At 39.0% G+C, this 12121-nt stretch overlaps 1 protein-coding gene across 3 annotated transcripts in view; it reads right to left on the reverse strand.

The window, feature by feature from the left end:
- Positions 1-3027: 3027 nt before the first annotated feature.
- met (MET proto-oncogene, receptor tyrosine kinase) overlaps positions 3028-12121 on the reverse strand; it is a 61288-nt gene continuing 52194 nt past the window's right edge. For all 3 annotated transcript variants that reach the window (XM_062546597.1, XM_062546595.1, XM_062546596.1), the window contains 6 exons: positions 10976-11056; positions 8599-8780; positions 8389-8498; positions 7390-7555; positions 6919-7055; positions 3028-5626 (listed from right to left, as the gene is read on the reverse strand). In XM_062546597.1, the coding sequence (XP_062402581.1) occupies positions 5416-5626; positions 6919-7055; positions 7390-7555; positions 8389-8498; positions 8599-8780; positions 10976-11056 (887 nt within the window). In that variant the 3' untranslated portion in view covers positions 3028-5415. The remainder of the gene's footprint in view (positions 5627-6918; positions 7056-7389; positions 7556-8388; positions 8499-8598; positions 8781-10975; positions 11057-12121) is intronic.

Here is a 12121-nt window from a genome sequence, read left to right on the forward strand (position 1 = left end):
AGAGCATTAGGTGCTAGTAAAATAAAAGGATGTGCATCTTGGGTTTTCTACATTTACACAACTGTATACATATTTGGTTGACTCTGTTTTGTTTTATGCTGCAGGAGTTTGGGGCTTTGATGAGGTTTTTGATTGTAACTCTGTTCAAAATCGTGCTTTAAGGTGTTTTCTTGGGGTGCATAAATATGCAGCAAAGGTAGCTGTCAATGGGGATGCAGGATGGGATCCATGTATTGTAAAACAAAGGTGTGAAATGGTACGATTGTGGAACCTTGTCAGTCTTGTCAGTCTGCCAGAGGAAAGGGTAACTAGGAAAATGTTTAATTGGGACAGAGCAAGGCATCACCCCTGGTCTAAATTTCAATAACATTGTCTGCGTCTGACTTGCATATAACGTTTAGAAATAATTTACACTGTAATATAAATGTGGTCAGACAAAGATTGTTAAGTAAATATGAAGAGCAATGGAAACAGGATATGGAAGAAGCCAAAACTTAGAAATGATGTGCAGTTTAAGAATGATTATGTTAAAGAACCTTATATTTCACTTAAGCTAAAGAGAAGGCAGAGGTCCCTCTGTACTCAATTGGAGTTTAGTTATGTTATGTATGTTGGGTATCTCTGTGTACGTGGCTATATGGAGATAGATATAATTATTGATTTGTTGGTGTTTGACACTTAAATAAACAATATCAATCAATCAATCAAACCAGCTTTAAAGAAAATCAATTTTCGCCTGACGACGAAATTGCCCAAGGGATATCACCAGGCACCCTCCTAAATCTTAAAAAGGTACCCCTAGTCTACTAGATTCTGCAAAAAAAAAAAAAAACTTCAACCGACAAAACCAGGTTCACCTTAATTCTGGTATTTGGCTGCCGAACTAAACATGCCTTCATGGTTTCAGAACATCACCCTCTCTAATGGCAAACGTGACCTGTTTCCTTACCATAGAGTGTGTGAATTTGAATGTGATTGCCATTGCAGTCAATCAAATGTTGAGCATATGACATAACAACTATATTGAATTGTCATATTTTATTATATTACCTTATGACGTAAAGGACAACGTTGAATATAGGGCACAGTGAAGAAGCACTCATTGAGGTTGAAACATAGGACCATATTACACCACTGATACTTTCTGAATGCTCAAATACCTCAATAACGCATTCACAGTGGGAACAAAGGTTTATCTCAAAGCATAACATTAAGATACAGCTCAGCTCCAAATTATACTGGTCTCTAGTCCTCTTCAAAGAGAAATTCATGTGAAAACACTTGGCAACACTATTAGCAACATAATTATGTCAATGTTCTTGCAAAGGCTCATGGGAACAACATGAAATGGTGACACTATAGGTGCCTCTCATGTAAAGTTTATACGTCCTCCCTCGCTCCTCGGGCCTCGATCCTCACTGATCTACATAAAGAATGATGGGGCGGCAACAACGATAGTCTATCCCTTCGTCTATCTTTCTTTATGTAGATCAGTGAGGATCGAGGCCCGAGGAGCGAGGGAGGACGTATAAACTTTACATGAGATGCACCCCAAGACATCCCATAGGTGCCTCTCATGCAGCGTTTCTACGTCCTCCCTCGCTCCTCGATGCCTCGATCCTCACTGATCTACATAAAGAATGATGGGGGGGGAAACAATGGGATAGTCTATCCAGTGTTCGTTATAGATCAGTGGGAACGCCCCTCGAGGATCGAGCATCGAGGATCGAGGAGGCATGTTGAGAGGCACCCTATGTGTTCCTTTGCTTTATTGGTTCAGTTCTTAGGTGATTCACATTGATCTAACATGATTCTGTTGGATAAATTCATGACTGTGGCAAAATATGGCAGTTCAACGTAATAAAGTGTTTGATAGAAAAACGTGATTTTGTTCAATTTCATGTTTTGTTGTTTAGTAAATGTGACAAACCCTCTTTTCCTTTTCCCTCTAGTAGCCTAGGCTACACTTGATTCAATTAGAAAAATGGATTGCTCATTCGGAATGACTATTTGAACATGACAAGGTTATGTTTCATTCAAAACTAGACTGTTTTAAGTAATTGCAACGTAATATGGTTTGATAAATTGGATAGTCCTGACTTCTCCTTTTTCAGTGTAATCGCTGTAAAAGGCAACAGACATGGTGGCTCAGCCCAAGCCATAAACAATTCTAGCCAATCAATATGTTGTTTCAGGAGCATGGAGGACAGGGTTGTTGAACTCAAATATCAGCAATCCTATGCTAGAATCGCTGACTGCATCTTTAACTGGTCAATCCTCCTTTGTGTGAACAGAATTGACCTTGACTACTCTTACTACCATAATCTTCCACCAGAGGTCCCCAGCTCACAAGAGTTTTCAAGGTATACACCCATTATAAGTGAGCAGTCTTCTCCCTGCTTCCAAATGAACAAAGGAAAATATGCAATAATGTATTTCTTATTTAGCCATGTCTAAGAAAGAATAAAAACTTTCCCCCTGAAACAAATATGTACTCGTTACTATATCTCCGTTTGCCCACAGCCTAATTGGCCATAGATGAATGACCTTGTCATTGAGGAGAACATTTTGACATGCCCCTGCACTTCTGTCTTTGTTCATGGCAATATAAGGGAAAAAAAGGTTAAATGAGGATAAACAGCAAAACTTTAGCTTGATTTTATTAATCAGGCAAAACCTGACTGAGAAAATTATATGACAACAATGAATCAAGGAAAAGGTGTAGAGGTAAAAAAGTCTTTAACAGATATGCACTCCATATACAACTCCATTCCCCATCTCTTTGGACCCACTTATGAGAATGTGTTGACTGCTGGAGTTGTATGGATTTGTTTAACTTGAAGGAGAGAGCATTGTGTCCAGCAGTCAAAGAGCATTCCAAAGGCACCTACTCACCTGTAGACACACCCAATGCAGGCTTTCACTGACAGAGGCACAAGTCCCTGCCTGAGGATTGGCTGAAACTATAGTACTCAATTATCAATCTCTAGTTGATTGTCTCACACACAAGCACAAATTACACAGGAATGAAACAATGCAGATTTTATCAAACACGATCTTAACAAATACATACTTATTTTACAGAGACATATTAGCTGCTTTTATTGCTAGAGCTGTACCTAAATAAAACTGCACATATGTACATAATCAGTCATAAAAAGTAGTCAAAAACCCTTAACTACAGTACAAGCAATGTATAACATTCACATATGCAAGCCCTCATTTACAGTGCTGTCACTTGAAATGATTTTCAACATGCTTTTGATCATTCAGAAGTCAAGTGCTGATAGTACAAACATTCAACACAGAAACGCATTTGTTACAGAAAGTAATTAAAGAGCAAATGCATTTTTCCATGATAACCTTGATAATTTGTTTAGGCCTCTGCTTGTCAGTGATTACTGAACAAGATTCTGGTGCTGACCTGACATTTGACTGAACTCCTGGCAGAATATTGATCATCCAAACAGGTATGACAGTTTATTACTGATTAACCATCAGTGTATTGGCTGGCCTTGTGTGGCTATTTAAGTACTGCAGCCTTGCACTCCAACTGTAATCATAACCTAATGTACAGAGCACTACAAATCCTAATTAAAGCTGCAGTCGACAAGATGTTTTGATCATATTCACTGAAACCGACAGTATGCTCCAACAGAACAACATAAATCAGCAGATTTCAGAAAAAAAACCCTGTGCTTCTATCTCCACCTAGAGCCTGTTATTTGTTTTGCAAAAATCCAACGCTCCTGGTTCCTCTGGTCCAATAAGCACAGGGCTGTATGATCCTTGGCAGATCTGACTGTCAATCACAGTTTGTGAACATTAACAATCACAAGTCGATGGGAGGGTGCTCTGTGGTAGTGGGGGAGCGGCACGAGAGTTGTATACATTCAAAATGTCCCCTCAATCTGCCAGACTTGCCAACTGCAGCTTTAAGGTAGGCTTAAAACACAATATTGCTGTTCCATGATAAGAAACCCATACATTTTCATAACTCAATGCTACAGCTATGTTCATACCGCCTGAAGTCAAATTCTAAAAGGCTACATTAGGTCAGTATAGCTGCCTATATTTTCATACCCTTTCTTCCAACCAAAATATTTGCAATTACCTAAGCATAAAACAGGTCAGAGATTTATTCCATTGAACATTTAATATATCCAGTGTACTACACAAGTCAAGCAACATTTTGCCAGAACTTTGACCTTGTGGGGAAAATCCAGACGCAACAACATAAGGTCTATCTGTGGTTGGGACCAAAAGAGTAAGAGCGGAATATGCATTTATATCTGAGTAGAATATAGCTTAGCCTTTGGGGGCAACTTAAACTGCTTTTTAAAGGGTCTCTGCAGACAAACTGAACTATTTTTGTGAAACTACTTACAAAAGGTAAATTGTAATTGTAAAAAAAGGGAATAAAGTATGTGTAGTCAGCACTTTAATTTACCGTTCCTCCAGTCGCCACCATCTTAAATGGATAAAGTCTGTATAAGTCTATTACTGAATGTGGCACTATGGCTACTGTAAACGGACACAAAATGAGGAGAGCAGTGATAGATGTGGGAGGTTGCCCCCAAAGGCTATGCTTTATGCTATTCTGTTATGATCTCATATTCTGCTCTTACTAAAACTACACCATGTGACCTTGTTTTGGTCCTGAAGTAAAATGTACACTAGTTATCATCCAAAAATAGACCCTATGTTGTTGTTCGAGTTGAGTTTGCCTTTAACAACTGAATCTGAACACATAATAATATAATGAGACATGCTCACCCTTATTTAAAAATGGGGGAAATATTGTTAGGCACAGTCACCTTACCTACATATTTATTGAATTATTATAGTATAAAATACTAACAGTAGAATGCCTTTCCTGACAACTTAGTCAATAGTCAAATTAAGTATTTTTAGTATACTTGATATCAACTAACTAGCAGAGTATGTGTGAAGCTGACCATCCGGTGAATGACTGCTTTAGAATCTTGATTTGTTTTGTTACAGACACCAGACTCTTCCTGTCTGAAGGGAGGACAGTCTCAATAGTGGAGTCAGTATGGACCTCTACAACAAAAATATCATCGTCATATGAGGGGACATATTTCTGAAATCCGCATCACAAGCTTGGTAACGGTTATGTGCAGGCCACCACACACAGCTGAACCCTTTGGAACTGCATGTCCTCATCAATGTCACCAAAACACTACCCCGGTAAGAGTGCAGAGGCTCCAAAATGTGCCTTTGCTTCAGTAGCTTTCATGTCCATTATTGTTCTTTGATAGAAAATAAAGCATCCATCTAAAATGGGGTCCAGTGTGTATAAAGAGTAAGACATACAGCAGGTTTGAAATGGCCTGTTTCTCTTGAGTCCATACAAGTCCCTTAACCCACAACATCCACTGTCTTGTGGTCCTCTCAAGTGCAGCAGTCCCGGTCCCAACTGCCTTGAGAGGAGATTAAGGAGGGATATGGTGTCATCTTTTCAATATTGACATAGGTTGTGTTGAGGAGAACATAGTGCTCTCCACTGAAGCTAGAGAAGATAGCTGAGATCCGGTGGACCAATTCAGAAAAGGTTGGCCGCCTCTCTGGTTTAGGGTGCCAGCATTCAATCATCACGTTATATCTGTGCAATGACAAACATACCACATATATGTTAACACATACTGAATCACATATTTCATTATAGGGTCAGTGCTGCTAACTTTTGCAATGGTGCAGACCCATTTTTGCTGCTTAAAGCGTGACAGTTGAAATTGAATAAAGGGGCATAACCTAATAATTAAAACAAGAGCATGCCTATCACCATACTGGAGTAAAATTGTTGATACTTATAGAGAAAATCCCGCACACTGTCCATTGCGCAAGCCAAACATTTATTATCACCATGTTTCGGTCATGTAGACCTTCCTCAGGTGAATTTGCACCTGTCCCCACAAAAAGATGTGCCAAAGCGCTATTGAACTAAGTAAAGTGTTGATGAAAACTCCTATTGTAAGTTAGCCTGGCTAACGCCTACCACTTCTCAAATGAGACGTGGTCTGGCAACCAGACGCTCATTTTCTCGTATTTGAAAAAATGCCCAGATCCGTTCATTGGGCGCCACGGATGTCTATCAAATGCGCATAGCTCACCCAACTCGTTCGTATGCAACGCTAAGGGCTGCCACTGTAAATCCTTTGGCGTCGAATGTAGACGCAAGAAGGCAACGGAAACTTCTCGGATGTTCTGTGATTGGTTCGCCAACATCAGGCGAACATTTGGGCGTTAGTTTCCAGACTGGCTTAGCAGTGGGATTGAAATCACCGCGCAAGGCAGTATGGGAAAACCCAGGCTAATTGTAAGTAGTGTATTGAACTAAGTAAACACCACCAACAGGAAGACACTCTCTTAGTAAATCAGGCCCACGGTAGACTTAACACTAGAAGCGGCAAGCGCCGGTCATTTGACCGCTGAGACGTATTACTAGAAGCGCCATGTTGGTTTGACCTAGACATACCTAGAACTGCCGGGCTGCGGTATTTTGACCGCAGTGATTATTATTTTTTTTTTTATTTACAGTGGTAAAATGCAAGTTTGTTTTGAAAACAACTTTAAACAAATATCGCTCTTGTTAATATGAATGACAACGTTCACACATAAACTATAACCATAACGACATGAAGAACAATATTGTTGTTGATCACTTTCAGAGCGATTTTGAGAATGATAAAAAGCTAACAGCCAATCAGAACCCATAATATTCTAGCCATCACATTCATTAACATGAGGAGACTTTTCTTATCGTTGGCCAGTGTGGGCGCTTTTATTGCTATGGTTATAGTTATCGCTCTTGGTGTGAACGGCCCTTTAGGTATATATTTCCATTCTATAAAATAATGGGAAAACCGCATCAATGAATTCATGTCCGGTACTCACAGTCCATCAGGGCAGAACTCTGGCTGAAGTAGTCGTCGTCCTTGCAACAGGAAGACGGTGATGTCAAAGGAGTTGACATCAGAGTACGGTGGAGCTCCTCGGGTCATGAGCTCCCACAGCAACACACCAAAAGACCACTGCATCAAAAAGGTGTGGAGAAATACCCAGAGATAAGTGTGTGTGTGTGTGACCAAACAAGTTTCAAGGGAAAGCTTATCCATATACCATCATTATTATCTCTGGCAAATACAACATAAAGGAATGACATTCTAGAAATATTAAATACATGCAATCAATGACCACTAATGTCATCAAACTGGGCTCAGATAAATGTGATTCTTGAGGACTAGGACAAAAAAACACCCAGAAATTGCACCAGCTATTAGTTTTGATAACTTATGCGTGAAATGTCATCAATACCATTTACATAGGCATAAAAACAAGCAAAAGAATGACCAGAGTGTTACTTACAACATCTGACTTTGAGGTGAATTTGTGTGTCTGTAAACTCTCCAGTGCCATCCACTTTACAGGCAGCTTGACTCCACTCTTATTGTGCACGCTGTAATATTCTTTGTCATACACATCTCGGGCTAAGCCAAAATCTGCAACTTTCACAGTGTAACTCTCATCCAACCTAACAAGGGGCAGAAACACAGGTATTGAAACTGTAAAATTATGTACTACAAAATAGAAAAGTGTATTTCAATTTATGAAGCCAAACCAAGTTAAACATAAACTAGCATATTATACCTTTCAAAGGGGCTATATGTAGAATTTTAAGTTAATTTGTGATGATGCTCGTCCAGTGACTTGCATTGGTGGAAATGTGGGCAACACCGAGCATAAGAGTTTCTATTTCTATACTATGTTGTAATATTTTGAACTAGACAATGTACATAGCCACCTTAGATTTAAAGTCAGTATTATTTGGCCATTTATAAGTATTTTCTCATATTTTGTATAATACGTATCAAATATATTTGTGTAACTGACTGATTGACAAGCCTGATCCAGAATTGCTTTGTTCTTGTCTGGTTTTGTAAATCTTAGAGCATCACTTCATTGGTAACTTATTATAAAGCATGAGCTTACTGTGAAGCACCAGTTTATCCTCAGTGCATACACCGTAATCTTTTCCAAGTTTCCAAGATGGTTGGAGAATATCATCAATATCAAATATGTACTACCTGTACCTTAAAATAACACAATGTAGGAAATCCCCATTTTGTCAACTGGGAGTCCATTCCGCACTAATAGGGTACCCAACTTGTCAAAACCGACGATAAGAGTAATTAGCTCGTACCCACTAAAACAGTGTAACATAGTGCAATACCATGCAATCCGAACAAGCATCGGCAATGAGACTTAGTCAGTGTAACATCAAAATGAGTTTGATTATTCAAGGTAAAAATAACTACATAGTGTTTCTTTAATAGTCATACTTGCATGACAATTTTGTAAACATACATGCAGTTTCTTGCTGCTAGGTCTCGGTGAACAAACTTCTTGCTAGCAAGGTATTCCATCCCTTTTGCAACTTGCAACCCAAATCCCATAAGGTCTTTTACAGTGGGGTTCTGTAAAATATTAAACATGTTAAATTACAACATAACCTTGTAAAAACAATTTTAAGATGTAATGATCTCTCACAGACATCTCACAGAATGTCTAACTTACATGAGTCTCATCCCTGATGAAGTTACGGAGATCCCCATGCTTCATATATGGCAGCACCACCAAAGGGGAGCCTTCACTTGGCAAGCAAATGCCCAAGAGAGATAATACATTGGGATGGCTGAAATCTTTCATGATGATTCCCTCCTTCAGAAACTGTGTCACTTCTTCAATATCTGTAATACCTTCAATAAGCAAAACCTTTAGGTTATATTATGTGTACTGTAATTTCTCGCCTTGTAAACGAGGTTCATACTGTATATTGATTTTGCTCAATTTCTTAAGCTATGAGGTTAATGCACAGGAAAAGTGTACAGTAAACATGGAATACATATATTTTCTTAATTCTTCTTTCTGATTAAAGCACTGATTTGATTCTAGCTAACTGGGCTGTTGGCCACTGCGGTTAGAACACAGGTGCGGTTAATACACCTCAGCGTAAACCTAAGAAGCCTTTATAGAGATCGCTAGGACATGTGATCAATGTCATCAAAACACAAAGAATTATGGGTAGGTTTGGCTCGCCTGATGCCAGCCCATGTAAACTAGTGTTCTGGGTCTATGATCTGGCATGATAATAATGATAACTAAACGTGAAAAAATTGTGTGAAAAACAGAACATAATCTCGCGCTTCCTTAGTGCTGCTATCCAAGCCATTCCTCGCCTTTTTGTCACCTCTGAAACAGGACGTATACTATTATTTTTCCACGCTGGAAAACTATAAAAGATAAGCTTCATGTTACTCTATTGAATTTTATAACACAGCAGGTAAACGGCATTTCGACAACTGCACTTCGTTGTTCCCGCACGTCAGTAAACCAACTTAATTTTGGGCCACCTATTCCCAAAATGCGTTGCGTTTTACGTCACGTTCTCAATCTCTATACCAATATGAGCCAGCCCTCTCTACATAGGGTGGGTTACACAATTTCATCATGGTCATTCAAAAACAAGCACAGCTCTTCTTCACTAAGCATAGCAAAGGTGACTGCTGAGACACTTCATCTATGCCGTCAAAGACACAGGGTATGCAAGCGACCTACAGTTCTCAGGCATTTGATTAGGTGTCTCATCATGGGATATCAATTTAACACTTGGAGGTCTGGGGCCTTTTCAGGTGCTTTGAGGCAGTCTGCTATACCTTGAGATTTTTAAGTTTTTCATAAAAACACCTATGCAAAAGTGGCACATATGGTTATATTCTAGAGGTCCTCCACAATAATTATATGAGACTAAAGTGAATGTAATGAAGTTACTTTTTTATTATAATTCAGTGTAAACACAACTATTTTAAATATTAAAATCAAAGGTCAAAACACACTATGAATATATCTAGCTAAGACTTTTGAAGTTAGTACCTTGAAAACAATGGTGTCGGCTCCATATAAGTAAAAAGAACATTAAAAAATATTTTGTAGTTTTAGTACAAATTGGAAAAAAGTCAGACTAAGGCCCTGTTTACACAACAAAGTTTTTCTTTAAAACTGTGTTTTTTTTCATCAGTTAGGCCTTGCGTTTACACGACGACGCCGTTTTGGAGGCTGAAAACTGTGTTTTTTGAAAACTGCTTCCAAGGTGGAGGTTTTTGAAAACCCCGTTTTCGTTTTGCCGTGTAAAGGCACATCTGGGGTTTTTATGACGACATAGCCCCACCTCGAACCTCTAGTCCAGCCCCCGCGCTTGACCTCACCTGACTAGACCCTTGGCAGAACAACAACAATGCTGGATCACGGAGCCGTGTGTGTGCTGCTGCACTTGTTTACAATTTTGTTGACAATGCTGGAACAAAACGTTGCAATTCTGCATGATTTCGACGACCAGCGACAATTAATCTTTACTTTGGCGTTTACTTCGCCCTGCCATTAGCACAGCTGAATCTTGACCACACCCCACACATGCCTATGATCATGTTTGTGCATTCTATTTCACCCAATGGAAATGGGTGCATGGGCATGGGATGGGTGATATGACTGTCACAATAGTGGCTTTGCAGCTCAGGCTTTGTCCTTAAAGGACAACTCATGCAATTTTTCACCCAGATCTCGGTTTCTCAAGGTCACCGAGTACTGTCTGTTAAAAAATAGAAACAAAAAAGAAAACAAAAAAAGAAACAAAAAAAACCTGCTACACTCTAAAGTGTAACACTTTTAAATCACATTTTATCATCATCATTTAAATAATTTAAATCACAAATTAAGTGTTGGCTGTAGTTGGTGGTAACCATGTCCTTGAGCAATTGCACAGAAAAGAGGCAATTATTGTCAAACAAGTACTGTTTGACTTTGCTTTGAGAGTGTTTTTACGTTCAATTAAGTTTTCATGTGAATGGCAAATTTAAACTTTTCTCGGAAATATACTGAATGCAATGTCTTCACTCACGATTTAGAGATTTGACTGCACAGTGCTGTTTCTGTCCATCTGGGTCAAGCAGGGTCCCATGGAAAACACAGCCAAAGTGACCTGAGTTAACAGAAATGAACCCATCAAACAGAGTTCCAGTGCGTTCATTGTTAAGTGCTTACAAAACAATAAGGAATCCCCAAGACTATCTTAAAATATGTTGGTCCTGAACAAGAACACCATTGAAATACATTTTTTCCCTCTCTCTTTCCTCCTTCTCTTGCTTTTTTTCAGTCCATCTGTCAGCTATGTTCCAGAGCTTTGTGAAAGAAACAATAATGTAACAAACATGAAACACTAAGATATTATCATTAGTTACAATTGTTTCTGTAACTGTGACTGTATTAAATCTTTCTTGATCTTTCTGACAATGAGAGAGTTCACTTTTACACTACTGAGATATTATACACATAGTTAATTCACTAACATACTAAATATGAATTTACAGATATTGACATTTGATAGTAAATGACCAATTAAAGGTCAAAACAACTGACTAAGAGAAACGTCACTAGCCTCACCACTGCAAGGGAATTCATTTCATTCTATGTATGTTTTCTTAATGATGCATCAATACAAAGTGTTTATGTATCCCTTTGCAGTGCTGAGGCTGGTGTGTGTATGTGTGCTTTCTTGCTCTTGTTGTTTTGCTGTCACTTCAAAATAATCAAGCGTAGTATAATCTCCCAGCTGCCCTCCGCCACACATCCTCCCAGATGGCCATGGAGTCAAATTTCCAGAGCGGAGCTCCAAGACAGTTCAACAATGAGCTGGGAATTTAACACTGGAACAAATCATCCTACACCACACAAATCATACTTTCCATCATTCCCTAGAGACAGAAAAAAAGGAAGTTTTGTCCAGAGGGCCTTGCAAGTTTAGTGTGTCAGGGTGCTCTTTTTGAAAAGACTTGCCTGGAGTGAGGCAGACAAAGTGGGGGAAAGCTTTGTTCTGGTTTTGATGTACCTCAGCTGGATACGAATTTGATATACATATATGAGTTCACACCCCCACTTTTGCAATACAATGTAATGTCTTGATCAGACCTGGCAGTTTAATAATATCCATTAAGTTATTTCAGTGTACCATACACTTATATCACTTTACCCTTCCTCAGTGATCATC

This window comes from Sardina pilchardus, chromosome 10, assembly GCF_963854185.1.
Source record: "Sardina pilchardus chromosome 10, fSarPil1.1, whole genome shotgun sequence".
Classification (NCBI taxonomy): domain Eukaryota; kingdom Metazoa; phylum Chordata; class Actinopteri; order Clupeiformes; family Clupeidae; genus Sardina; species Sardina pilchardus.